This window comes from Drosophila melanogaster, chromosome 3L (assembly GCF_000001215.4).
Source record: "Drosophila melanogaster chromosome 3L".
In the NCBI taxonomy this organism is placed as follows: Eukaryota; Metazoa; Arthropoda; class Insecta; order Diptera; family Drosophilidae; genus Drosophila; species Drosophila melanogaster.
In genome coordinates this window covers 16,354,672-16,378,630 of record NT_037436.4, presented here as the reverse complement: position 1 = coordinate 16,378,630, position 23,959 = coordinate 16,354,672, and the positions used below count along the sequence as shown (strand labels likewise).

The following is a 23,959-nucleotide window of genomic DNA, read 5'->3' as shown; positions in this document are numbered from 1 at the left end:
GCTGAGAGCGCCTAGTGCGACCCTTCGTGTAAGCAGTGCAGCAAGACATTCAACGTTTTCAGCCAGCTGGATTCAGTATTCCGCCGCTCGTCACCTGCGGTCATACTGATTGCAACTTCCCAAATTTCTTACAATAATCCAATGAAAATTAAAAAACATATTTTCGTACCTTTAATGCAATAATATGTGCATTTTGAAGGTGAGTCAGTGCAGCACCAGTGCCAAAAATTGCATTAAACCAAGTTTGTGCGAAATCCACGAAGCAGAGTGAAAAGTGAAACGTAACGAAAAAAACGTTGAGAGAGATTTTCGTGTAGTTCATTGTTTTTCCTGGGGGATTACTTGGTTTCAAGGACCTTTCACTGGCCTGTGGCCCTACTTTTCGAAGGTGCCATTCCTTGGGTTGGCACAACCTATAGGATACTGCCCGAAATTCCCTTTGTTCGCGTCTCGAAAGAAAGCGGATGCTTGATGACGTTGAAAGCGAGTTACGTTTGTGTCCCCCATAAAGGCAGTTATGCGTGTGTGTGTGAGTGGCTCTCTCTCTCTGGGGTCTCAAAAGGAATATTAGCGATCCTTTGAGCACTTGAAGATCCGAAAAAGTTCTCCAGGAAGTGCAACTGGGGTATAAAAATATATAGTTGCTATATATACATACAGATATACTTGCATGCGTGTACAAATGCCCTCGCACACAAACAGCAGCAGACGAGTGTGCGTGTGTGTCTGTGTGGGGGGAGCACGCGAGTGTGTGCGTGTGGCGACAGCTGACGTTGGGGGTAAGGCAAGAAGAAGAAAAAGACGAAAGCGAAACTTTTTACTGTGCCACTTTTGATCGTTGTAAAAGGAAAATAAGACTATCTTGAGTCACGTCACTTTCATCGTTACATCAATTCGATAATAACGAGCATATTTTATGGGATATTAGATCTTTACACGATTTACCCTTTTATAGATCGATAATTTAAGTATTTATAGGTGGGCTCTATACAGATCTTATTGTGATAGATTCCATTAAGACTTATAGATGTAGGCTGCCACAAGTCTGTTTCAAATATTATACTTCATTCTCAGAAAAAACTAATGTTTTCCATAAAGTTAAATCTGATAAGGATATACATAAATTGAATTACCCATAGAGCATATGTGTGAACATTTGTAGCATGATTTCTTTACCCAAGATAAGAAACATTACTCATTCATGCTATGAAATTTTAAAGGCAGTATTACTTCCGCCATTCCTACAATATATATGAATAGAATATGTTTAACAAGCCTGATTCGGGTAATTTGTTCCGATTTCAATATCACCAAGATTCCATTAAAATAAGATTTTCCTTACCTTTTGGCTTATTTTATTTTAATTGGTATTTTTATGTAATTTACGCACAGCATGCCGATTCAGGCTCCCTCATGGACAGATTTTCTGAACTGTCCCATCTGCTGCAATGAATTCGCGGCCAGCCAGCGATGTCCGGTCAGTCTGGGCTGCGGGCACACCATCTGCAAGCTATGCCTGACGACCCTCTACAACCGGCAGTGTCCCTTCGATCAGGTGAGTTGAACTCCATTTAAGTATTGCGCCAACCCTAAACGATCTGCCCTAATCTCTTTTCTCAGACCGTGATTGTCAGTGACATCGACAATTTGCCCATCAACCATGCCTTGCTCCAGTTGGTCAAGGACTCGGAGCTCCTCGAGCTGGCACCACCACCGCCCAGTGTGCAGAAGCTGGAGCCGGAGCACCTTAAGTGTTACCAACTGGGTCAGCGGTGCATCGAGGAGCTGGCTTTGCACTTGAAGTCCTTCCTCAACCTGAACGGAAATGGCAATCTTCTAACTCGACCCATGTTACGGAAACTGGTTACTCTGGTCAACTGCCAGCTGATGGAGGAGGAGGGACGGGTGAGAGCGCTTCGAGCAGCCAGATCCCTAGGCGAACGCACAGTCACCGAGCTGATCCTGCAGCACCAAAATCCCCAGCAGTTGAGCTCAAATCTGTGGGCTGCAGTGCGGACAAGAGGATGCCAGTTCCTTGGACCCGCCATGCAGGAGGAGGTGCTCAAACTGGTGCTGCTGGCCTTGGAGGAGGGATCAGCGCTTTCGCGCAAAGTGCTGGTCATGTTCGTCGTGCAGCGACTAGAGCCGAAGTTTCCCCAGGCCTCCAAGACGAGTATCGGACATGTGGTACAGCTGCTCTACCGCGCCAGCTGCTTCAAGGTGTCCAAGCGGGAGGCGGACTCGTCGTTGATGCAGCTCAAAGAGGAATTCCGTACGTATGACGCCCTACGCCGGGAGCACGATGCCCAAATCGTTCAGATAGCCACCGAGGCGGGTCTGCGAATTGCACCGGAACAATGGTCTTCCCTATTGTATGGCGACGTGATGCATAAAAGCCACATGCAGAGCATCATCGATAAGCTGCAGACGCCAAGCTCCTTTGCGCAATCAGTCCAGGAATTGGTCATCGCCTTGCAGCGGACCAGCGATCCTGCGAAGCTATCCAGTTTGCATCATCATCTGAAGTACCTGGCCAATATTGATCCCTGTGCGGAGGTTGCCCCGTGGTCGGTTTTGGCTGAGGCCTTGGATGCAGTGCGGCATTCGGTCGTTGGACTGGTGAACTTCCTTCAGCACCACGGAGTGCGCAAGGCGCAGGACGGCATCAGTGGCGGTGGCAGTGGTGGGACGACCAATAGCAATCCGAAGTACAAGATCAGCTTATGCAGGGACTTGAATGTGCGGCGGGTGTGTCCCCGAGGTTCTAGCTGTACCTTTGCCCATTCCCAGGAGGAGGTAGAACGCTATCGTGCACGGAATCGAGGAAAACATATGAAGACACCGTTGGCGCTGCAGGGACCTCCAGCGGTAGGCGTAGGAGCCATAAAGAAACCACTAGGCGAGCAGGAGGGACCGCCTCTAGGTAACATGCCACCCATGTTACCTATGTCGCCTATGCATTATATGGGCTCTCCTAGGGGATATCTGGATCCCAGCTTGGGACTTTCGCCAGGTGGTGGTCTCCCGCCGTCGCATCACAGTCCCATTACCAGGCTCATAGTGCCGAGCCGCTACGATTCGCGCTTTAGCGGGTTTGGCGGTGGCACGCCCAGGATTCCTTCGCCCAGAGAATACCAAGCCAATCCGGTAGCGCCAACGCAACGCAATGCCAACCCACCGAATTTTAGTGTGAACAGTAACCTGCACAAGGGCTACATGTTGCCCGCCAGCGGTGGAGATGTCTTCCATCTGGCCAATCCGTGGGAGCAAGCATACCTGGCACAGCAGCAACATCCTCCACAGCATCCCCAACAGCAGCAGCCACCGTCCAGCAAGCCGAATCCCAGCCGACCGTTGTCGATTTTACCCGCAACAGCTGATACCTCATTTTTTGAAAAGAAACCGCCGAATAGTGTTAGCATAGATCTGGACAGGGTCCCGGAGGTCAATGTGGATGCAGTGCCTCTGTTCCGGCGATCCAACAATAACCACAATAACAACAATAGTAACTCCCACAATAACAACAACAACAATCATGGCTCATCACTGCTGTTCTGGAACAATACGGGTAAAGATTCAGCCAACTTTGTACGATCAGACTCCATATTGGATGACGATGCGTCCACATTCGATGTGCCCACTGGCTCCTCCATGCTGAGTATCTACGGCCCGATTTGCCCCAAGAGCAGTACGACCGGCAACTGGAACAACTTTGATCTGGGATATGGCGGCTTCAAGAGTGACAGAAACGATAGCTTCAATGCCAATAAGGTACGTGTGCTGGTTTTATAAGGGGTGTGTGGCTATTTATCATTTATCTATATATTATCTATTTATGCAATCTAAACAGTTTTTGCTCATGGGTTTGGTATATAAACCTCGATAGTGAATAACATTCATTTTCTAGCTGATATAACTTTGCAACCAGTTTAATCTTATATTTAAATATCTTCCCGAAAACAGCAGCAACAGCCGATGTGGGGCAGGAAACCGCAACTGATGTCGGAAGACAGTTTCGAGGGCGGCATCGATAGTGGAATGATGCTGCAGCTGGAGAAGAATCTGGTGGACATCGTCGATCCCGATGACAGTGGGATCAAGGTGGACTAGGAGCTGCAGACGGGCCCACTCAGCCAGAGGATATTTCTATATAGGTGTTTATATATAGATCGAATGGGCGGGAGAGAATATGTATAATGCAATCATTTTACACATCGTTAGAGGTTTGTACCGCACAGTTCAAACTTTGCTAGAATTTCAAAAGTAATTGTAGTTAAATCTGATCCGAGCGATCCGTTATTGGATCGGAGCCAAAACAAAAAAATCAATTGGGTTGGGTACCGTCTATTAGAATCTATTAAATAATTGTCTAATTAGTTCATTGTTCAAATTTTGTGGAAATGTGTTACTCATGTTCGTGTTATGTTTCAGATTCGGGGTTTGTGTCTAGCACACATAGCGAAAAGTAAGAGCAAACAAAAATAAACTCAACCTAGATTGTAAACTATGTGTGTAGCCTAGAATTCAGCTCAGACTCGTAGATCCGTAGGAAACCACAAAAGAGGCGAATGATCAAGAGTGATGAGGATGCGGATGAGATATGCAAATGCTTGTTGAGATCGGGCAACATCCAGTTTTGTATAGCAGCGAAGATTTTAAAGCAATTTTCTGAGATGAAATAGAGATACTGTGCACTAATTAACTGAATCATGATCACAAGACTTCAAGATCTAGGCAGAACTTATATTCTTATCCAAAATAGTGTGTTTGTCATCCCCCCTCCTGATTGTTTGTGATCAAATTTTGATTGATTGTGTAACGCTGTAAACATAGATATAAATTTATATATTTTTTTTAATTATTAACTATTTCAAAACGCTATTTTTATATATACAAAATCAGTAGGGCTGACAAGGACCTAAAAATCCTATCGCTCTCAAAAACACAATCACACACATACACCAACACGCATACATACTGAGCCACAAGGACACGAACGATCATTTGTATGTGTGTGAAATGAATGTTTATATTTCTTAAAGAAATTTTAATAACGCTATTGTGCGATGTTGTTAACTATTGTACTATATATTATTAAATTTATTGAAAATAAATTAAAATCACGTCCCATTTTCCCCTTTTTGTAAACTGTGAGAAGAGTGAAGTACAGGAGAATTGACAAACAGGAAATTAAAATGTCAGTCAGGGCTTTGAGAACATTTACACATACCTACTCTACGCAAATATAAATTTGTATTTATATCTAGAAACTAATCAATTGTGCGCTCTATTATTAATATTATATATTAATGTCAGTTGAGCCTGCGTTTTGCTTTCAAGACTTTGTACATCAGTTTGATTCGAAGCAAAAGTGAGAAAGATTTTGTAACTTGTATTTGTTAAGCGATGAAATCAGGAACCCTATATATATAACAACGCTTGGTCATAGAGGAACATAACATATATAACTTTACAAATATATTTATTGTTAACGAGTTTCGATGCCGTGTGTGTAGTAGAATCCATGTAAAAATATATTCCTCATCTCGGGGAGTGCGTGTTCAGTTGTGAGCTAGTTAAAATTGATCGAAGCAATTTTAAAAAAACAAAACATACATACATATATGTAAATGTAATTTCCTACTACTCAGAAACTAAAGCATTCAGTGTATAGAAGCGAATCGAGGGAGCTAATTGGATTTCCCAAATTCATTTGCTCCCTGCCAAACGCAAAAAATATAAAAGAAGAAGTCTGGGCGGATGGTCGTTCAACTGCGTACTTAAGTTCCAATTGAGATCCAGATACGGATTCAGATCCAGATTTGGCGATATCCGCTCAGACTTTGGCTGTGGTGATGATGATTTTTTTGTAGCTTAAACCCAATGGGTTCAGTTCATAGTAACGTATTTGTTGAGTTGAGTTTTGTAACTTTATAATTTACAATCAGTCCAGCAACCGCCAAGTTCCCCCAAACTCCAATATTTCAAGGCTCTTTTTTTTTTTAAACAGATCGTGCCGAGCAATTCACACATACACACAGACATTTTCTATTTACACACACTTATTTAAATGCATATATATATATATATTTACACATACATATGTTAATTAAATGTATTTTTGGTATTATCACTCAATGTTTCTACGCTAAGCAAATTTCGAGTTCTGTTAATCAAAGTGGAAAAAAGTATGCAAAAAAAAAACAAATTATTTATTTTATTTACCAATAAATTTTCACAAAACTTTAGTTGTCATTATTTCTGTCATTATTTTAAGTTAACGACGAAAGATAGATAAATGATGAAAGATGATGTGCGAAACATATCAGAGCGAAGAAAGCAAACGAGAAACTTAAACAAATAACCACCAGCAGAGTATAACGAACTAAGAACACCAACAGCAACCACCAGATAGGAAATTTAATGGAATACAATACGAGATCCTATAGTTAACGCAACTAGTTACAGACAATCCGCATAACTTAATAAGATAAACGTAAATTTATGGTTAAATACGGTACCGATAGTAGGCGCTTCTGTTCCTCAACCTAGGGTTAGTGACGCAAAACCAACCGACCAAGGTCGCACAGATACTTTGCCGACGACTTTGCAGTAGCTCAGATCCAATAAGTCTATTATAACCTGCCAGGAGATTGCTTGTCGAGCCACCCACACAGTGAGATCAGCTCCTCGACAGAACCCAGCACTGCAAGCGAGTAATCTTAGGTAGATAGTTAGCCAGGGCGACTCCCTTTCAGCGCATCCAATGTGTTGTGGTGAGGACAATAGGATACTTTTAGTTTAAACGACCGCTATCCAAAAGTCGAAGCTCAATAGATGAGCACAAGAGTCCTGGAAGGTTAAATCTCACCACGTCTCTGCAAACGAACCGCTGCTGTTTTTGGTGTAATTTATAAGTTGAAGACCCTTGAATTGTGATGATGTGAAATTTACAGTTAACATGCGAAACTAATCCCAGTTCAATGGGAACGAACAAATGTCTTTATATTAAATGCTAATTGAAACTAACTATAACGAGTATAATAATGTATCTAAATACACACACTTAACGCCATTGAAAGGATGCATCTGAGGGGCGTATATTATTGTATCATAGAACTATGTAAGCAGAGATTGTATTTTACATGCAAAAAACCATTCACCAACGAGAGGAACTTGCTTCTACTTCAAGAGATCTCCGAAATACCTTCGGGTCTGTCCATGGTCATGATACCCCAGAAAAGAAGAACAGTTTTCAGATTATATTTTGAAACTTTATGAGGTGTATTTTAAATTACCTAGAACCTTTTGTTCTAACCAATTTAATTGCTGCTGGCAGCTTGAAAACTGGGAACTTCGAACTATGAAACTGTACTATACAGATAACTTATCTACAAAAGCTATCATCATAATGATTTTATTTTCTTTTTTAACTTTAGATTCCTCATTTTCTAGGGTATCCATAGTTTCGGACCACCGAAATCAGACATCTCTTCTAGTTTTGTTGAATGTTAATCATCGATAAAATGTATGTTCTTGGATGTGCTGAATATGTATATTTATCTTCAAAATTCATTGTAAATGTTAGATATGAAAAACCGAAAAACCAAAAAACTCGAAAGCAAAATAAAAACAAACTCAATTTTGTGTGTGTATGCCTGCAATTTAAATAAACGAAATTTATTCGAATTATAAAACAGAATTTGATATGACTTTATTTGGTTCTGATTGCCAGCAAACTTGATCCCTTCTTGCGGTTATTGTGGCGTTAATTAGTATAGATACGTTCAGCTCAAGCAGACGAATACGCAATCATCTAACTGGGGATTCCACAGGTTCGGTATATCCAATTCGTGGATCTCACCCAGTTCCAGCATAAGAACTGCTCCATTTTTGGCCGTTTCGATGGCGTTGACTATATTCCGAGCGCAAACCTCCGCCGTCTGACCTTTCACCTTGCTGAAGACGGTCCGCATGCGAGTCTCATAAAATGGGAATGTCGTTTTCTTATCAATGTCCTTAAGAATGCCGGTATTCGTGTAGCCTGGACAGATGGTAATGAAGCCCACACCGGAATGGGCATAATGGATGGGACTCTGAGGTAAGTATTAATCAAAATATGATCGCTTTCTGTTCTTCCATTTAACTTACAGCCATGGCCCTGGTAAATGTGGTGACACCTGTTTTGGAAGTGGAGTATATGGCCATCAAAGGCGTGGGCTGCAGACCAGCCACCGAGGAAATGTTCACTATGAGTCCACCTCTACCACCTTTTGACTTGTCCATGTATTCGAGTGCCGTCAAAGTGCTGTTAATAACTCCCACCTTTAGAAAATATTGATAAATAAATCCCTTTGAAAGTACAATTTCAAGTATTACCAGATTTATTTGTATGGTCAGTTCAATTCGGCGATCATCCAAAAGGCCACTTCCATTGACCACCACATCGAAGTGTCCAAGTTTCTCTGCAGTCGCCTTATAGGCAGCATCTATATCCGATTTCTGAGTGATGTCCATTTTCTGGTAGAAGATTTCCGTATCGGGATGCTGTTTTTTCCACTCAGCCAAGAGGTCGTCATCCACAATCAAGTCAAAAATGGCCAGACCCTAATCGAGTCATTAATTAGTATATATTCTCAGGTCAGTTTGCTTATAAATCTACTTTTATTTGCTTCTTAAGCAGTTCTTGCACACATTTTTTGCCTATGCCGCCGAATCCGCCGAGATAAACCACATTTTTTCCTTCCAAATCCATTTGGCACTTTATAAATTCTCTAAAATATTCCGTGCAGTTGTTCAGTTGGCAGCAACTGGCAAAGTACTCTTCATAAGATCTACAACTTACAAGCAATCCAGTTAGTATCGCTCTACTTTTTTGGGTTTATCTGATGTGGGGCCTAGAGATTTGATAAAGGCTATATATATAAATGGAGATGTTTGATAGCCGCCTATATACTAGAAAAGCATGCCCATTTTTTATGGAAGGTCTCATATTTTTAAATGAGAGTTTTGTGTTTAGTGTTTTTCTGTTACTATAACAATAATGAAAAATAAGCAACGTAACATTATTTTCTGTCCGTGTGGCCCCATAAAATGTCAAAGAAGCTCCATTAACTTACAACACTTTTATTTTAAATCACCAAGGAATTGAAAGAGATTACAATATGATGCGCACATAATAGAAACAATAATGCGGTATTAATTATCCAACTGTGGCTTCCACATGACTGGCATGTCCACCTCCGTCGTCTCACCCATCTCCAGCATGAGGACAGTTCCATTTTTGGACGTCTCTATTGCTGAGACCAGGTTCCTCGCACAATCCTCGGCCTTCTGACGCTTCACCCGGTTGAACATGGCCAGCATGGGAGTGTCGTAGGTGAATGTCGTCTTGTTGCCAATATCCTCCAGTAGCCCAGTGTCCGTGAATCCGGGACAGATGGTAAGGAAGCCTACACCAGAGTGGGCGTAAAAGTAGGGGTTCTAAGGGGGATGACATATGATTGACATATGATATGATCAAACCATTTAACTCATTTCCATTCTACTTACAGCCATGGCTCTGGTGAATGTGGTAACTCCCGTCTTGGCCGCCGAGTAAATGGCCATTATAGCTGTGGGCTGCAGTCCAGCCACCGATGATATATTCACTATGAGCCCACCCTTTCCGCCTTTGGCCTTGTCCATGTACTCCAAGGCGGTCAAAGTGCTGTTGATAACTCCCAGCTTTTGAAAATGCAAGTAAATAAGGTTTTTAAAATTGTTAGGAGAACTTCCTAACTTTTTTGCACTCACCAGATTAATTTGAATAGTGAGTTCGACCAGGCGATCGTTCATCAGTCCACTGCCATTGACCACCACATCGAAGTGTCCGAATCTCTCGGCGGTCGCCTTGTAGGCCGCGTCTATATCCGATTTCTGGGTTATGTCCAGCTTGTGGTAGAAGACGTCCGTATCGGGATGCTGGCTTTTCCACTTAGCCAAGAGCTGCTCATTAGCATTTAGATCGAAAATGGCTAGAGCCTAATGAAGTAATCATTTGCAGTTAGTTTTTAGTTTTGGGTGTTGGTCAACAACACACCTTTATTGGTCGCTGGAGCAGTTCTTGCACACATTTTTGGCCTATTCCACCGAATCCGCCAAGGTAAACGACATTTTTGCCGGCTAAGTCCATGTCGCTGTGGTGAAACTATTGGCTCTTTGGACTTCGTGTAGTTCAGTCAGCGGCAATTGACGAACTGATCTTTGGGAAAGCTAAACTTATTCGATCAGCAAGTGCTAACGACCCCCTATCGCCACTGCTCTCCGTTCTCAGCTCTATCTGAGCTTTTTGGTCTTCGATGCTCTCGCAGAGAATATTATGTTTATTTAATATAACTGCATAAGCTTGGCAAGTGATGAGAATACAACTTTTAATTGGTTAAATATTCTATTTTATTATTATATTAATATTTTACCATATTCATGCTTTGGGCACATCCTATCTGAGGTCCTCTAATAATCAAGATGGAAGTTCATTAAATTTTATAATATTTAAGAAATGCTGGTTTTGCCTATGCTATATGCCTTTAAGCATCAGCACTAATCAGAGCTGCTAATAAATATGTATGTATGTGTAATGATAACACTTTAGATAACTGCGCATTTTCTGCGAGTTTCCATCGAACTTAGTTTATATATCAATGTTATAATATACATTAAAGATAAAATTGGTAACAATTCCTCTAAAAATGCCGTTTAAGCCATAAAACTATTGATAACATTTTGACTATATAAGGTAGACATAAAACGCATTTAATCGTTATATGATTATTTTATTCGATTCCTATCAAAAGCTCTTTGATATTAAAGCATTCTTCGAATAGATTTGGAGTAAAGAGCTTAGTTATCAATCCACTTTACATACATATATGTATATGTGTCAGCCACTTAAACGGTAGTCACCGTCTAGTAATCGAATATGGATGTTTATCCCATTAAGCAAAACAAAGAGACTTCCCCCATTAGTTTTCCGCCTGAATCCAGGTTGCGCTTGCCACATCCGCGGAGACACAGATCTCAGCTGGTAGTGCCGCCCAATTGCGCAACCAATGGATCCGTGTCTCAATATTAAGTTCACTATTGCAACATCCGTGCGGTAGCGAACCAGAGGCCCCAGAAGCAATCGACACCAATCGGATCGCGGCGGATCGACTTGCGCATTTCGAGGTCATTGTGCAGACCGGGTGGTGGGTGGCGCCTCGAGTTACCCGCAGGTGGTATAAAACACCCAACGAGGAGTCACTGCAGCATCAGTTCCACAAGAGCAATCAAAAGAAGAGGATGCACTGCTTCACCTGGACGATTCTGGGCGGCCTGTTGGCCCTTACCTCAGCTGCAGGATTGCCCCAAAGGCCGAGCAGTGGTTACCAGGAGCAAGATACGGCCAGAGCCTTCTACTCTTATGGCTACCGGGATGAGAATGCGGCCAGGGCTGAGTACTCCTCCAGAGATGGCACGTCCCGAGGATTCTACTCTTATGTGGATGCCGATGGAAAACTACAAACGGTTCGCTATGAGGCCAATGGCGTTCAGGGTTTCAAGGCCGAGGCGAGTAACCAGCCCCAAGCACCCGTGGACAAGGGAAAGGCTCCATTGCCGGTAACCGATACGGAGGAGGTGCAGCAGGCTCGTCTAAATCACCTGAATGCTTTGAGGGAAGCCAGGGAGAAAGCTTTAGCCACCAGTTTGCGTGAGGAGGCGGACAGAAGGCAGCAGGAGCAGATCAGAAACAACAATGAGGATCAGCAGTCGGGGGAGCAGAGTCTGACCGATGAGGATGCGGCGATCTTGGAGAGAGTACGAGCCGAGCTATCAGCCATGTTGGCCGATCGTCAGCGAGAGCTTAATCTGCCTAGGAACAGGGATGACCGGGAGCAGCGAGAGAAGCAGGAAATCCGACAGGATCAGAGGAAGGAACTGAGACAAGATCTGAGACAGGAGCAGAGGCAGGATCAGCGAGAAGATCGACGACAAGATCAGCGAGAAGATCGACGACAAAATCAGCGAGAAGATCGACGACAAGATCAGCGAGAAGAGAGGCGAGAGGATCAGCGAGAAGAGAGGGGAGAGGATCAGCGAGAAGAGAGGCGAGAGGATCGTCGTGAAGATCGTCGAGAAGATCGCCGTCAGGACCTAAGAATTGACCAAGAATCCCGTCAAGATCTGCTCCAAGACCTGCGTCAAGATCTGCGCCAAGATCTGCGTCAAGAACTGCGCCAGGACCTGCGCCAAGATCAGTCCCGAAACCAAGAATCTTTGCGAGACTCGAGTCAAATCCGGGAGAATGCTCGTCAGATCTCATCTGATCGCGATGGCGATGATCTGCGCCTGCGCACCGTCTACTCCTTGGCTGATCTAAGCTCCAGCAGTTACCTGAAACTCGGCGACTTGGCCAGTGCCGAGAAACTGCTCGAGGATCGTTTGGACAACAGTGATCTCCGTGTGCCAATAGGTGCCTACTACACCCTGGTTTCTCCCAACACCAAGTACAGTGTTACCACGCCCACGGAACTGCGAACCCTGCGCCCAGTGGCCCTTAGTCGCAGTTTGTTGGTAAGCAAACGCAATTAATGGCCTGATGATGCGGATCGTGGTGATGGATCAAAGCCGGCTAATGATCGTGGAACAAAGTGAGGAGTGACTATGACGTGTTTCCTAAGAATAAATGCAAGACAGAGCACCATTGTGCCAAAAGTAAATTTTTTTCCATTTTTTCTTTGGTGGCTTATACTGTGAAAAGTGTGAATATCTTTATCTTATCTGAAAATTTAAATATTAGAAATGTGATTGATGGCTTAAGTGATTTCTAAGCCATATACTTGTGTCTTTTTCAAGGATTTTCTATAATAATGAATCTGAGATATAATTTAAATTTCCGATTTGCATCATTTATTGCTCAACAATTAACATATTTTTTGCGAAGACGACCAATCCAAAGATTAGACTACTGGCAGGTAGTTCCTCGATGGAACTTGGGCCTGCGTCTTGGTGTGGTAGTTGTACACGAATCCTGTGGTGGTGGGCTGGTAGACATATATCGGCTGTGAACGAACAGCGATGGGAGTTGGATTCGGTATCACCAGAACTTTCTTCTCGGCGAGCAACTTGTTGCGCAGCTTCTCGGCTTCGAAACGCTTGAAGAATGCAACCTTAGCGGCGGCCACCTCGGGAGTGTCCCGAACAGGCTGTGGACCCACGGAGTAGTCTCCGGCCAACCTCAATTTGGCCTGGTTATGGGCCTCCAGATGCTGTGTTCGCAGTGCAGCCACTTCAGGGGTTTCCTGATTGGCCTGCTGATTGGGCAGATTGGAGGTTACATGGAAGCCCTCGGCATCGGCCACATAGTCCACGGTCTGGGTTTCGCCATTTGCATCGATGTGGGAGAAGGTACCCCGGATCACACCATCCACGGTGCGGGTCTCGTGCTTGGAATACAGTGGTGCCATGTAACCATAGGCGTACTGGCCATGCTCATCCTGGTGGTGATACTGACTGATCGTATCCGAAGTTGGTGGGGGACCGTACTCCAAGGTTGGTGAACCGACGGCCAAACCGATGGTGGTACAAATCAGGCAAAGATTAAGGAAGTACATCTTCTCAAGCGTGGCTGTTTAAGATAATTGAGGGTTTTTTTTAAATTTTTTTAAGGCGCTGCTAGTGTGGTGAACTAGTACTCGCTCTAGAGAACTCTGTGCTGGGATCGATTGGGGATTCTGCCTTTTATAGGCGGCGCCTACTGCCAAAAATTTACAATTTCGTGCGTTCTCAGGAAGGTCGTCCGGTTGGGTTTTACTTTCATATTCCACCAGGCTGGAGGATTATTGTTCCTTTTTCCTCTTCCTCTGCTTCCTCGCATTTTCGTACATAAATATTTTGTCGATTTCGATTTCAACAAGTTCAGCATAAATTTGAGCACAAAAGCCGCAATTTGTTTTCATCTGCGCAAGGGGCAGCAACACTTATGTACATACATGTATGTATGTATCTTATAGGTATCGCACTGCATCGGATGTGGACATGTACAGAGACAAGCAACAACGTTCCGCAATGCCACAAAGCAAGAACTTAATCAGGCTGCTGGCTGCTCTTCAGTGGCTCCGGATGTGCACTGAGAGAAAGTGGAGTTGAAAAATGAAGAAAAATTATGAAATGAAGAGAGGTTGTAATTTTTTAATTAATTAAAAAGCTAAGACTTTCGTTATTTTCGAGCTAGAAACAACGTTATTTAAATAATTAGTGTCGAATGATAACCAAGAGTTACCATGTTTTAACAGCACTTTTAAACTTTTATAAAAATGTGTCATACTTATTGGTCATTTGTTTCTCTCAGTGTGAGCTGCAAATCATCCGGATAGGGGTCAAGGAACCGGGTGGGGCTATAGGACACGCCGGCTACCAATTCCAGTTTTAGTTATTTAGGTTGTTGCCTTTGCCGTTGTTTATGCTGCTATTAAATTTAATTGAAATCAAAATTCGGCCCACATTTATGAAGAGTTTATGCTGCACATATGTGGAATGTGATCGGTGGGTCGGGGGGCCAAAAGGTTGAGGTAGGACAGGGTCCGAGTGAACGTGTTCCGTGAGTCCAGGAGTTGGGCAGCTAAAGGGTTCAGTTCAGCCGGATCTTGAACTTTAGGTGTCGCGAGTTTAGTTATGATTATATTCAAATAAAGATACAAATGTTAAAACTAGAAATTATAAAGAAATTTGTTGATTGAAGAATAATTTTAGAAAGAATACTTAGAAAGAATATATTTCGAACAAATATTGTGTTACCAAAATGAATTTGCTAAAAATTTCTTTATATTATCCCATTACCACTTCAAAAGAAACGTTGCAGACTGATTGACAATTTTTTAATTTAAATTCGAAATTCTTAAATAATGAACCAAATCGTGCGAATTCAGCTGCCATTCAATAGTAAAATCCGGGGGTGTAGTACCTGGGAATGGTGTAGCCGTAGACCGGAGCAGGAACCACGACATGGTGGCTGCGAGCCACAGCAACTGGAATCTTGGCCAGCACCTGGTTGCGCACGCCTTCATCGTGGACGCGTTGAAGATGAAGCGACTTGGCCGCAGCCACTTCTGCGGTATCAGAAACGGGATGAGGCAATTGGGAGTGGCCACCATGGGATCCGGATGGGTCTGAGCCAGAAACCGGGTGCTCGTGGTGTTCGATAGAATGGGGCACCTCTGGATGAGCACTTCGACCGCTCTCAACGACAGTGTGATGATGAGGAACCTCAACGGGATGGTTGCCAACAGGATGCTGAGCTACAGCAACGGGGTGCTCATGGTGCTCGACGGGATGATGTCCATCTGGATGAGCACTTCGGCCGGTTTCGACAACAGTGTGATGATGTGGAACTTCCACGGGATGATGGCCAACAGGATGCTGAGCTACAGCAACGCGGTGCTCGTGGTGCTCGACGGGATGATGTCCATCTGGATGAGCACTTCGTCCGCTTTCAACAACAGTGTGATGATGTGGAACTTCAATGGGATGGTGGCCAACAGGATGCTGAACTACAGCATGCGACACCTCCGCGTGATGCTCAACATGGTGGTCTACTGGATGCGACGCGCTCCTGGGACTAAATTCTAGCGACTCCTGGGGAACTTTAGCCTTTGGCAGATTAGTGGCTGCCACATGGAAACCTTTGTTGTCGGCCACATAGTTAACCGTTTGCAGCTTTCCCGCCGCATCCCGGTAACTATAGTATCCTTGGGTGATTCCGTCTAGGGTGCGGGTCTCCTGTTTGCTGGACAATGGTTCCGAATAGCCATAGGAGTACTGACCCAACTCATCCTTGGCGATATACTGGCGCTGGGTGGGCGTGAACACGGCGGATCCCTCGGCAGTGTACGCATAGGGATAGTACAAGGCCAGTCCGTGGGCCAAGCTGAGGCTTCCTAACAGCAGAAGTGGATACTTCATGGTTGGGCAGTGGAAGATTGCTTCGAGTGAGTCTTGTTCGTCAGTTCACTGGTAACTGTTGATTCTGAGCCTAGGTCTTCATCCTTTTATACCCAGCAGGTTCTTTCGCGAGTTCTAGGTTCTGGTTCTGGCTGAGGTTCCTGCCGGTCAGATGCTTCTATTCTGATACACTGCGAAAAAATTCTAAAAGTATGCCATATTATTATCTAAGAGAGTATACAAATGTTTTATGCTCTTTTACCCTAATATAGTAACGTGATTTTTATGACTTAAATTAAATCCAAAAATAAGTAGTTCGTAATTTGTTTAATAATGATTTGTACAAAGCTTAAAACATAAATTTAAATGCATATAAATAATAATATTGCTAAAAAAGACTGTTCTTAAATTCCTGAAATTTTAATTTTATGATTATGACAATCATTAAAAAAATATTTTATTATTGATAAAAAAGGTGGTTTATTGTACTTAAATAGAATTCATCAAATTTGTACAAGCACACGTATTTCATTAAAGAATAACCTAATAGTAATAATATCTGTCACATTTTAAAATAGTAAACAGCCAATTAATTTTTTCTCCAAATGTATCCATCAGATGCACTTCAATGCAAACGAGGAGATGCGAATGCGTCGTCGTGTCCACTTGTGTCGTTAACGGACATTGCAGCTCCGCCTTTCACTCCCCTTTTGGGGATCGACGCCTCGTGAAGGCGTTGTCAATTTGGTTTAATTGTGGCCAAGGCTGGAGTGGGCCCAAATGAGGGAGGCAGACCCTGGTTCTCCGCAGCGGGAGGAGCAATCGCTGCCTGGCATCTCCATCTGCATCTGCATCTGGATCTGCAAGCGAGCCAAGGGCCTTGGCTGGGTGGACCATCAAGGCCAAAGACCGCATCCAGACCAGCGTGTAATTGATATGCAATCGTTGTTGCTGCCACAGCATTGTGGCATCTCAGCCTCCTTTTTGTTCGCACACTGCAACGGGGCCACGACAACAACAGCAACTTCAACTGCAACAGCAAATGCAACAACTGTGGCAACAACCGACGACGACAACAACGGCATCTCAAGGTGAGTGAAGGCCAAGGGCCACATTTGGCCACAGCTTGGACACGGGAGTCATGCACTCCAGTGGCGAACAAAATGGGGGTCTTAGGGGGGTCATAAGTACCCTTAAAAATTATAATACTTGGTTAGATACATATGTATGTACATAAGAAATATATGTTTTATGCGAAGAGCTTACAAATATGACACAGAAAAGGGTTAATTAAATCGTTAAGTCCGCTAAATAAATAATATAATGTGAATTTTTAGACACCTTATAGTATACACTGAAGATATATACTTATTTCAACCGGACACTAAGAAAACCCCCTAAGAATATGTTTCCCATCCGCCTCTGATGCACTGCAGCTGCATTGGTATCTCCTGTTCCTCCTTCGCTGGTCATTTTTATTTTTAGCAGCGGGCTTATCGGATGCCTCAGATCTCTGGTGCTTAAACTTCGCTCCCGATTAGGAGGAGGAGGAGGAGCAACTGCAAGAACCACATTGGATTGGCCTTGACGGCTCGGCTGATAAGTGCGTTTTAATGTTAGCCCCGTTGGCACTCAGTTTCAATCAAAGCCCAATTCTCTACAACCATTCCAGCCTGGCTTAATGAGCTGGTTAGTTCTGGCCTGGAATTGAAGTTGGATTGGCAATATAGTCCGGTCCACTTGGTTCACTCCCTTTGTTCTGTCTCGAGTGGACTGTGCCCTGATTTGTGTACCACCATTGGTTCTTTGAACTGCCTTCGTGGCTAATTAAAGGTGCACTTAAGATAGGCCAGGTGGCAAGAATCATGTTTTTCATTTTTCAGGACTGGGAGTACTTTGATTTTATGTCCTAGAAAAAAAGAGCAAACGAATCAGTCTAAAAGGTATTTCAGCTGTAAAACATTCCATAAATATAGGAAATTTAACTCTTTCTAATTTTAATTAAAGAATATTCTAAACGTCATCTGGTCAATAAACTAAATGAATATTGTAGAATGAAATATTTAAATTACATATCAAACATTGTATATTAAATAATAATAATCAATGGACCTCTGTTTGTAATACCTAATGCTTAATTTACGAAATTAATTAGAAGTCTCCTCAGGGTATTTCGTTTTCCAAGTTAGTCTTTCAGTTGCTTTGTATTTTGGTTTTGGGCCAGGGCTATGACTTCATCGAGTTGGCCACAAAAACTTACCAAATTCTTCCGACCGTCAGTTCTCATAAATCAATGTCAAAGGTTTTTTTTTCGTTCGTTTAGGGTTTGTTTTGGGTTTAGGACGGGCTTGTTGTTTCAGTATGTGTTTAATCATTTTATGGAGTGCGAAGTAATTTCCTTATGATTTCCTATTTGACTTTTACTTTTTCCTGAATGTCCAAAATAGAAAAGTTCAAAGAACCCATTTACCTAGTAAGGCGGTCGACAAATCTTAACCGCTTGAAATAAGTACTCATTTGCATAGCTAAGCATGAGCTCACTGGTTAGTATAGCCCAAGTCACACCCCAAAAACACGTCTAAGTAAGCCCAAAAGATACACCCTTCATTATTCGAATTGTCTGGCACTTGTTGTGTGTGTTTTTTGCCCAACAATTTCACGCATCGTTTTTTGTTTTTTTGCGCTTAAACAAATTTACTGACTACAAACTCACTGTTTTAGTAGCTCAGACTGTGTGGCGAACCCCTCCCCTTCTCTTTAGACAATATAAAATCAGGAAAAGCTTTAAGCTTTATTCCCTAGAATTTCACTCACAACAAACCAAAATTTTGAGTGTAACTTGTTGGTTTGATAAGATTCTGGTGTGTAGCGTCACTTTTGTTATTCTGAGTTGTTTTTAGGTCTCGTTTGTTTCTTTTTCTTTCTGATAAATGGCTTCGTCGTGTGGCTTTCGTTGTTAGTTTTCGTGTATAAAATTTTGCGAAATGAAGTCATCGCTTGAAAAAAAATTGGGGGGTCAGTAAAAGTGTCTATAAGATCCAAATCGTTTTCCTTATCTCATTCAGAAAGTTTTGGAATTTATGTTAGCTCACCAACGATTTGCCATCTTTTCTTTGGATAAAATGCTAAGGAGGATTTTCCTTTTTGAGTTTCTATTTCACTCAGCGAAAGCTCACTCAAAACAAAAATATCACTCATACGCCGCTTGGGCCTTCGCTAGCCACTGGCTGCGCATTTGTCCAAACAGTTGAGTTTCGACATCGCCAGCATTCGCGCGTTTGCCTTAAAGTGATTGGAAAATAGCCGAGGAATAAAACAAATATTTTTTTGGAAATATATTCAAGAATTTTTGGAACTTTTTTAATAACAAATGTAAGTTGGAAACGTTTCGAGAAAAATAATCTAGTTCGTTGGATTTATTTTTTTTTTTAAAATGTTACTGTATCCTGCATCTATAAGCAGACTCCGAGCCAAGGATATTTTTTTTATTCATTTTATGAGTAGCAGGTTCATATTTTCAAGAGCAGATTTTGACCCACTTACCGCGCATCGCGTTCCCCTTTTCTTTTGTTCCTGGGGAGCACCATTGTTTTCGATTTCCTTTGGGAGGTCCTGATTTAGGCGCATTTTCCCCGCTTCCGTGTGTATATATGCGTGCATTTGAATCATCAGTCTGAAATTCCAGTACCGAGACCCCCCAGGAAACCCCTTCTCCAAACTGGCGCTTGCGCGTTTCCCAGCTCCCAGTGATGTCATCTGGGCTAGTGGTGATGTAGCTACACATTTCATACACATATTATGTCCCGAGCATAAGTCCCCCTCCTAAGTCAATGATTTCTCTATTGCGTTGCGTGCTCTATCAGAATGCCCATGACTTCCTGTTTTGTTCCCCCCAAAATAAAAGTTCTCTTTAATTTATGCATTCAGTCCGAGGTGCTAATATTTCTGTGTGTTTATTAACACACGTAAACTCATATGTGGTGCAGTATTTCATGTTTCTCCCCCCAAAGTCGTTTGTTTTATAAATATACATCGAGATGACCCAAATTTCGCTTCCTCCATTCGCTTTCCAGCGGTCCACTTGAGGTAGGTTGGGTTTATAATTGCGTTCCCCTCTCCAGGAAGTCCATTCTTTTCGAAAATGGCTATCTATAATATTCATTCATATTCCTATTCAAATTGTGGTCATATGTCATATATATTGCCCAATTAACTTTTACCATTTTGGTAGAAAACTAATTAAAATGTTGGCAACGAATTCGCAATGCTCGACTGGAGCTGGATGAGAACTTGTTCTCCAAATCGAAAATACAGAGAAAGAATCCAAAACAGAGATGGGAAATGAGAAGAATCGAATTATTTATGGTCTGACAAGCAAGCGGATTATTTCTGATTTAGACTATCCACGCTCCCCATCAGACTGCCTGATTTTCTGCCATTCATTTCACGAGGGGTATCTGCACTTTGAGTTGCCAAAGAATATTAAGAAAATAATTTATTTTGTGTGAATATAGTATCCAAGTCTGATCAGGGTATCATAGGATGAGTCTTTCCATTGTCGATTGCGATGATTTAATACTTCCGCTTTTTAAATTGATTACGATCATCTTAAACTGTTAGTATTTCCCTCGAATAATTATAATATTTAGATTTTTGTAAAACCTTTCAGAAAATTATTAGCAATCGGGCTTCTATTAAAAATCAAACTAATAACGTCAATCTTAGTGTAGAAAATTGGATCTAACAATCCGAACTATTTGCATTGGCTGATGGTAGTTAAAAAAGATTGATTTTACTAATATTACAAAATGAATTCTATTGTGAAAAAAAGCATTTTGAAAGCCACCATAGATAACCTAAAGATATTTCTTATTAGTTTTGATTTTACAGGTAATTTCCTAGTCGATAGCCTCTTGTTTTTTGCCATCTTAAAACTCTTCTTGCATATTCCAACTTCTTTTGTGGTGTAGTTTGTCAACTTTTCTTGTTTCCGAGTATTTATGGCTTCCAATTACATGTAGGGGCGGAGTAAAGGGTTCCATTAGTCTTGTCCGGGAACTGGGACCGGATAATTTGTATCGTCTTGAGCGGAGTTCAAGTTCAATGGCCCTGGTCTTGAGACCAATAAGATGATTAATGACCGGCAGACTTGCTATGCATGCAATGTTCCCAATTAACCACTCAGTTTACATAGATCATTTCGATGGATTATCTGGGGAATATGGGCTATTAAATTGCCTCACCCCAGAGCTATTCAAAGCTGATCCCAGAACAGCGTAATCAAGAGCCGGCGTAATGAGGCGATGACATAAGCACTCATTTTTCGATTTGGATTGCGAATGGGGCTAGGGGGTGGTAAAATAGTATTTGACATGCTCGACGGGCTGCATCAAGGTCATGGTGATTCTACCCCGCCCGTCCACTTCGATTTCGATTCGCATCTGTGCGGGCACAAGCCGTGGCATCATATCTCACGGATAGAGGACTCCAAACTGGTTGCAGTCGCATCTTATCGCCGCATTAAATGCTTGCCCAAACGGCTTCCATCTCTCCTGGGGCTCCAACTTGCAACCTTAAGTGGTGCGTAATTAATGGCTCCGCCAATAAATGCTCACGTTTTATTTACTGTTTATGGAATGATGGGGATGGGTCTGAGGATTCGACTTCGTGTTGGGTAGCCTGTAAACAAGAGGACAATTTATGCTACAAGCAATTTTAAAACTAAATTATCATCCAAATTTATGCCACGTTCGGTGGGTAACAAATTAAGCGAGGAATTTCTGGCGATGCGTAAAATATTTATTGCTCTTTTTGTTATTTTAATAAGCGTAAAAGTGATTCATTTTAATAATTTTAGGGTATATCTATAACTGTATAGCTGTACCGTAAATACCTAATATCGCCTTAGGATTATTAAAACCCATGATAACTGCATGCTAGAGACTAATCATAAAAGATCTAGCAAGCTAGCGCTAAGTTCTGACCCCCATAGAGTAACCCATGTGAGCCAAACCTGTTGACTATTTGTTTTGTGTATTTGGGTTTGCCAAAAGGCGATAATTAGCTGCGTTGGGAGATGGGGGACCCAAACCGATGACGCCATCTAATGATTGAGTCTCTCCCAATTTGCCTTTAGATTTCCATCTCTCGAAATCTAGCTGAGAGAGCTTTGGCCTAGCTTTGGGTGGGTATAGCTTTGCCTTTGTCCAGTTCAGCATGGGTTGTGATATCATTGCGAAAGCGAAGTGAGTAAAGTACTGATAAGGTGTTCGCAAAGATACGTCTGGGAATAGCACCTACATATGTAGATAGTTGACAGTGACGGACAAGACCCACCGCAATGTTGGTGAGCGTTGTGGCCCACAGGTGAGGAACTGCGTAGGTGACAACCGTAGTCAACCGATTACGCAGGAGCGGAAAAGTTGCGTGTTGGAAGAAACCACTACAAAATGTTAAACAAAACAATGACCTATCAGGCTAGGCATATTATTAATAATAAATGATCCTCAGTCCATCTGTAAAATTGAAGGTTCTTTGTCCGTAGTTGTTTATTTATTACTGGGCATCTATTAAAACACCTGTAGGGTTCAGTAAAGGTTAAAAAAATATATATAATATTAAATATATTTTTCAGATCCACCATGTCCGAGGTAGCTGCAGCAAATGGAAGCCCCTCCCCAGCGCCAACTCCTGAGGTGCCCGCTACCGAGTTGGCCCAATTGGCGCTGGAGGATGAGCCCAAGGTTAGCTTTTCGGATCAGTTCAAGGCCTTCTCCAAGTTCGGGGACTCCAAGTCCGATGGCAAGCTGATAACGCTGTCGCAGAGTGACAAGTGGATGAAACAGGCCAAAGTTATCGACAAGAAGATCACCACCACGGATACAGGCATCCACTTCAAGAAGTTCAAGGCCATGAAGATCTCGCTCAGCGACTACAACAAATTCCTGGACGATCTGGCCAAGACGAAAAAGGTGGAGCTGTCGGAGATCAAGCAAAAGTTGGCCAGTTGTGGAGCTCCAGGAGTTGTGTCCGTTTCGGTGGGTTTGATAAATTGGTTGTGAAAAATATGATCTATATAAGTCAAATGATTAAGATTGATTTTAAAGTGTAAAGAACTTCGAGAAGACCATTTAGATATGACAAAATTTAAATGATTTTTTTTTGACTCATTTAAACTATCAATTGTTAAAGTAGTTTTCTTACAGAAGTTCTTAAAAAATATCTTTTTAAACCTTTGAAAGTCATAACCATATACTTTATGCCTTTATTGAAAACCTAATCAACATTTTGTTACCATTTTTAGGCTGGAAAAGCCGCAGCTGCCGTGGATCGATTGACGGATACGAGCAAGTACACCGGTTCCCACAAGGAGCGTTTCGATGCCTCCGGAAAGGGCAAGGGTATCGCGGGCAGACGGAACGTGGTCGATGGATCCGGATATGTGAGTGGCTACCAGCACAAGGACACCTACGACAATGCCCACTAGATGGGGTAACCACCGTTTTTCACCCTCTCATAAATCTGTATTTCTAACTTTTGTGTTTCCCTAGTTAATGTCTCCCAATCTAATTTATCTTTGTGTATATAATAAGTTTGTGATAATTTAAGTGCTTACAAATAAACTTATATTTTTGATTATAATTTTTGAGTTCCTTTACTTTGTTTATCCTTCTTTGTCCTTTGATACGTAAAATTTTGAAGCGGCCCAAAAAGAGTTCAAAAGTAAATCCAAATCAAATTTATATACATTTCATGGCAATCAAACCCATGTTTGGTAGTCTTAAGATAACAGATAAACTTTTAATATTACAATTTGTGAAAGAAATTTAAATATCACATATGGAAACCAAAGATATACGACATACATATGTAGATATATGTTATGTTTTCACAAGAATTTTGCTTGAATAAATACACTTTAAAATATTTGCATTGCTAAAATTTGTATTGGGAGGAAATACAATTTAAAAAACCAAAATTTTAAAGCAATTAAGATGGT

General features: G+C 42.2%; 7 protein-coding genes across 12 annotated transcripts; 3 read left to right on the top strand and 4 right to left on the bottom strand.

Annotated features, from left to right (window-relative positions):
* The first annotated feature begins 64 nt into the window (after positions 1 to 64).
* Positions 65 to 7,693, top strand: roq (roquin). Of its 3 annotated transcripts, none has more exons than NM_001275011.2 (4): positions 65 to 199; positions 1,393 to 1,555; positions 1,621 to 3,771; positions 3,964 to 7,693. In NM_001275011.2, the coding sequence occupies exons 2-4, from the start codon at positions 1,394 to 1,396 to the stop codon at positions 4,108 to 4,110; spliced, it is 2,460 nt and encodes an 819-aa protein (NP_001261940.1). In that variant the 5' UTR covers positions 65 to 199; position 1,393; the 3' UTR covers positions 4,111 to 7,693. The 3 variants fall into 3 exon arrangements, with proteins under 3 accessions (NP_001261940.1, NP_648886.1, NP_001261941.1); NM_140629.3 differs by having other exon boundaries at positions 3,964 to 6,194; NM_001275012.2 differs by having other exon boundaries at positions 3,964 to 5,415.
* CG18814 (uncharacterized protein) lies at positions 7,686 to 8,805 on the bottom strand. Its single transcript, NM_144416.2, has 4 exons — positions 8,663 to 8,805; positions 8,380 to 8,607; positions 8,152 to 8,325; positions 7,686 to 8,096 (listed from the first exon to the last, which is right to left on the bottom strand). Exons 1-4 carry the CDS (start codon positions 8,753 to 8,755, stop codon positions 7,788 to 7,790), a joined length of 804 nt encoding a protein of 267 aa, NP_652673.2. The 5' UTR covers positions 8,756 to 8,805; the 3' UTR covers positions 7,686 to 7,787.
* Positions 8,806 to 9,112: 307 nt separating this feature from the next.
* CG4842 (uncharacterized protein) lies at positions 9,113 to 10,242 on the bottom strand. The gene is made up of 4 exons (NM_140628.3): positions 10,082 to 10,242; positions 9,796 to 10,023; positions 9,553 to 9,726; positions 9,113 to 9,483 (listed from the first exon to the last, which is right to left on the bottom strand). Exons 1-4 carry the CDS (start codon positions 10,172 to 10,174, stop codon positions 9,199 to 9,201), a joined length of 780 nt encoding a protein of 259 aa, NP_648885.1. The 5' UTR covers positions 10,175 to 10,242; the 3' UTR covers positions 9,113 to 9,198.
* A 1,048-nt stretch (positions 10,243 to 11,290) lies between these two features.
* Positions 11,291 to 12,737, top strand: Cpr72Ec (Cuticular protein 72Ec). Its single transcript, NM_140627.3, has one exon. The coding sequence runs from the start codon at positions 11,323 to 11,325 to the stop codon at positions 12,610 to 12,612; it is 1,290 nt and encodes a 429-aa protein (NP_648884.1). The 5' UTR covers positions 11,291 to 11,322; the 3' UTR covers positions 12,613 to 12,737.
* A 186-nt stretch (positions 12,738 to 12,923) lies between these two features.
* Positions 12,924 to 13,732, bottom strand: Cpr72Eb (Cuticular protein 72Eb). Its single transcript, NM_140626.2, has one exon. The coding sequence runs from the start codon at positions 13,632 to 13,634 to the stop codon at positions 12,981 to 12,983; it is 654 nt and encodes a 217-aa protein (NP_648883.1). The 5' UTR covers positions 13,635 to 13,732; the 3' UTR covers positions 12,924 to 12,980.
* A 1,148-nt stretch (positions 13,733 to 14,880) lies between these two features.
* Cpr72Ea (Cuticular protein 72Ea) lies at positions 14,881 to 16,028 on the bottom strand. The gene has a single exon (NM_140625.3). The coding sequence runs from the start codon at positions 15,979 to 15,981 to the stop codon at positions 14,956 to 14,958; it is 1,026 nt and encodes a 341-aa protein (NP_648882.1). The 5' UTR covers positions 15,982 to 16,028; the 3' UTR covers positions 14,881 to 14,955.
* Positions 16,029 to 19,202: 3,174 nt separating this feature from the next.
* Positions 19,203 to 23,885, top strand: ringer (ringmaker). 4 transcript variants are annotated; one of them, NM_140624.3, is made up of 3 exons: positions 19,203 to 19,332; positions 22,595 to 22,997; positions 23,264 to 23,885. In NM_140624.3, exons 2-3 carry the CDS (start codon positions 22,602 to 22,604, stop codon positions 23,444 to 23,446), a joined length of 579 nt encoding a protein of 192 aa, NP_648881.1. In that variant the 5' UTR covers positions 19,203 to 19,332; positions 22,595 to 22,601; the 3' UTR covers positions 23,447 to 23,885. The 4 variants fall into 4 exon arrangements, with proteins under 4 accessions (NP_648881.1, NP_001261939.1, NP_001246792.1 ...); NM_001275010.1 differs by having other exon boundaries at positions 23,264 to 23,599; NM_001259863.2 differs by lacking the exon at positions 19,203 to 19,332 and adding an exon at positions 22,183 to 22,326.
* The last annotated feature ends 74 nt before the right edge of the window (positions 23,886 to 23,959 follow it).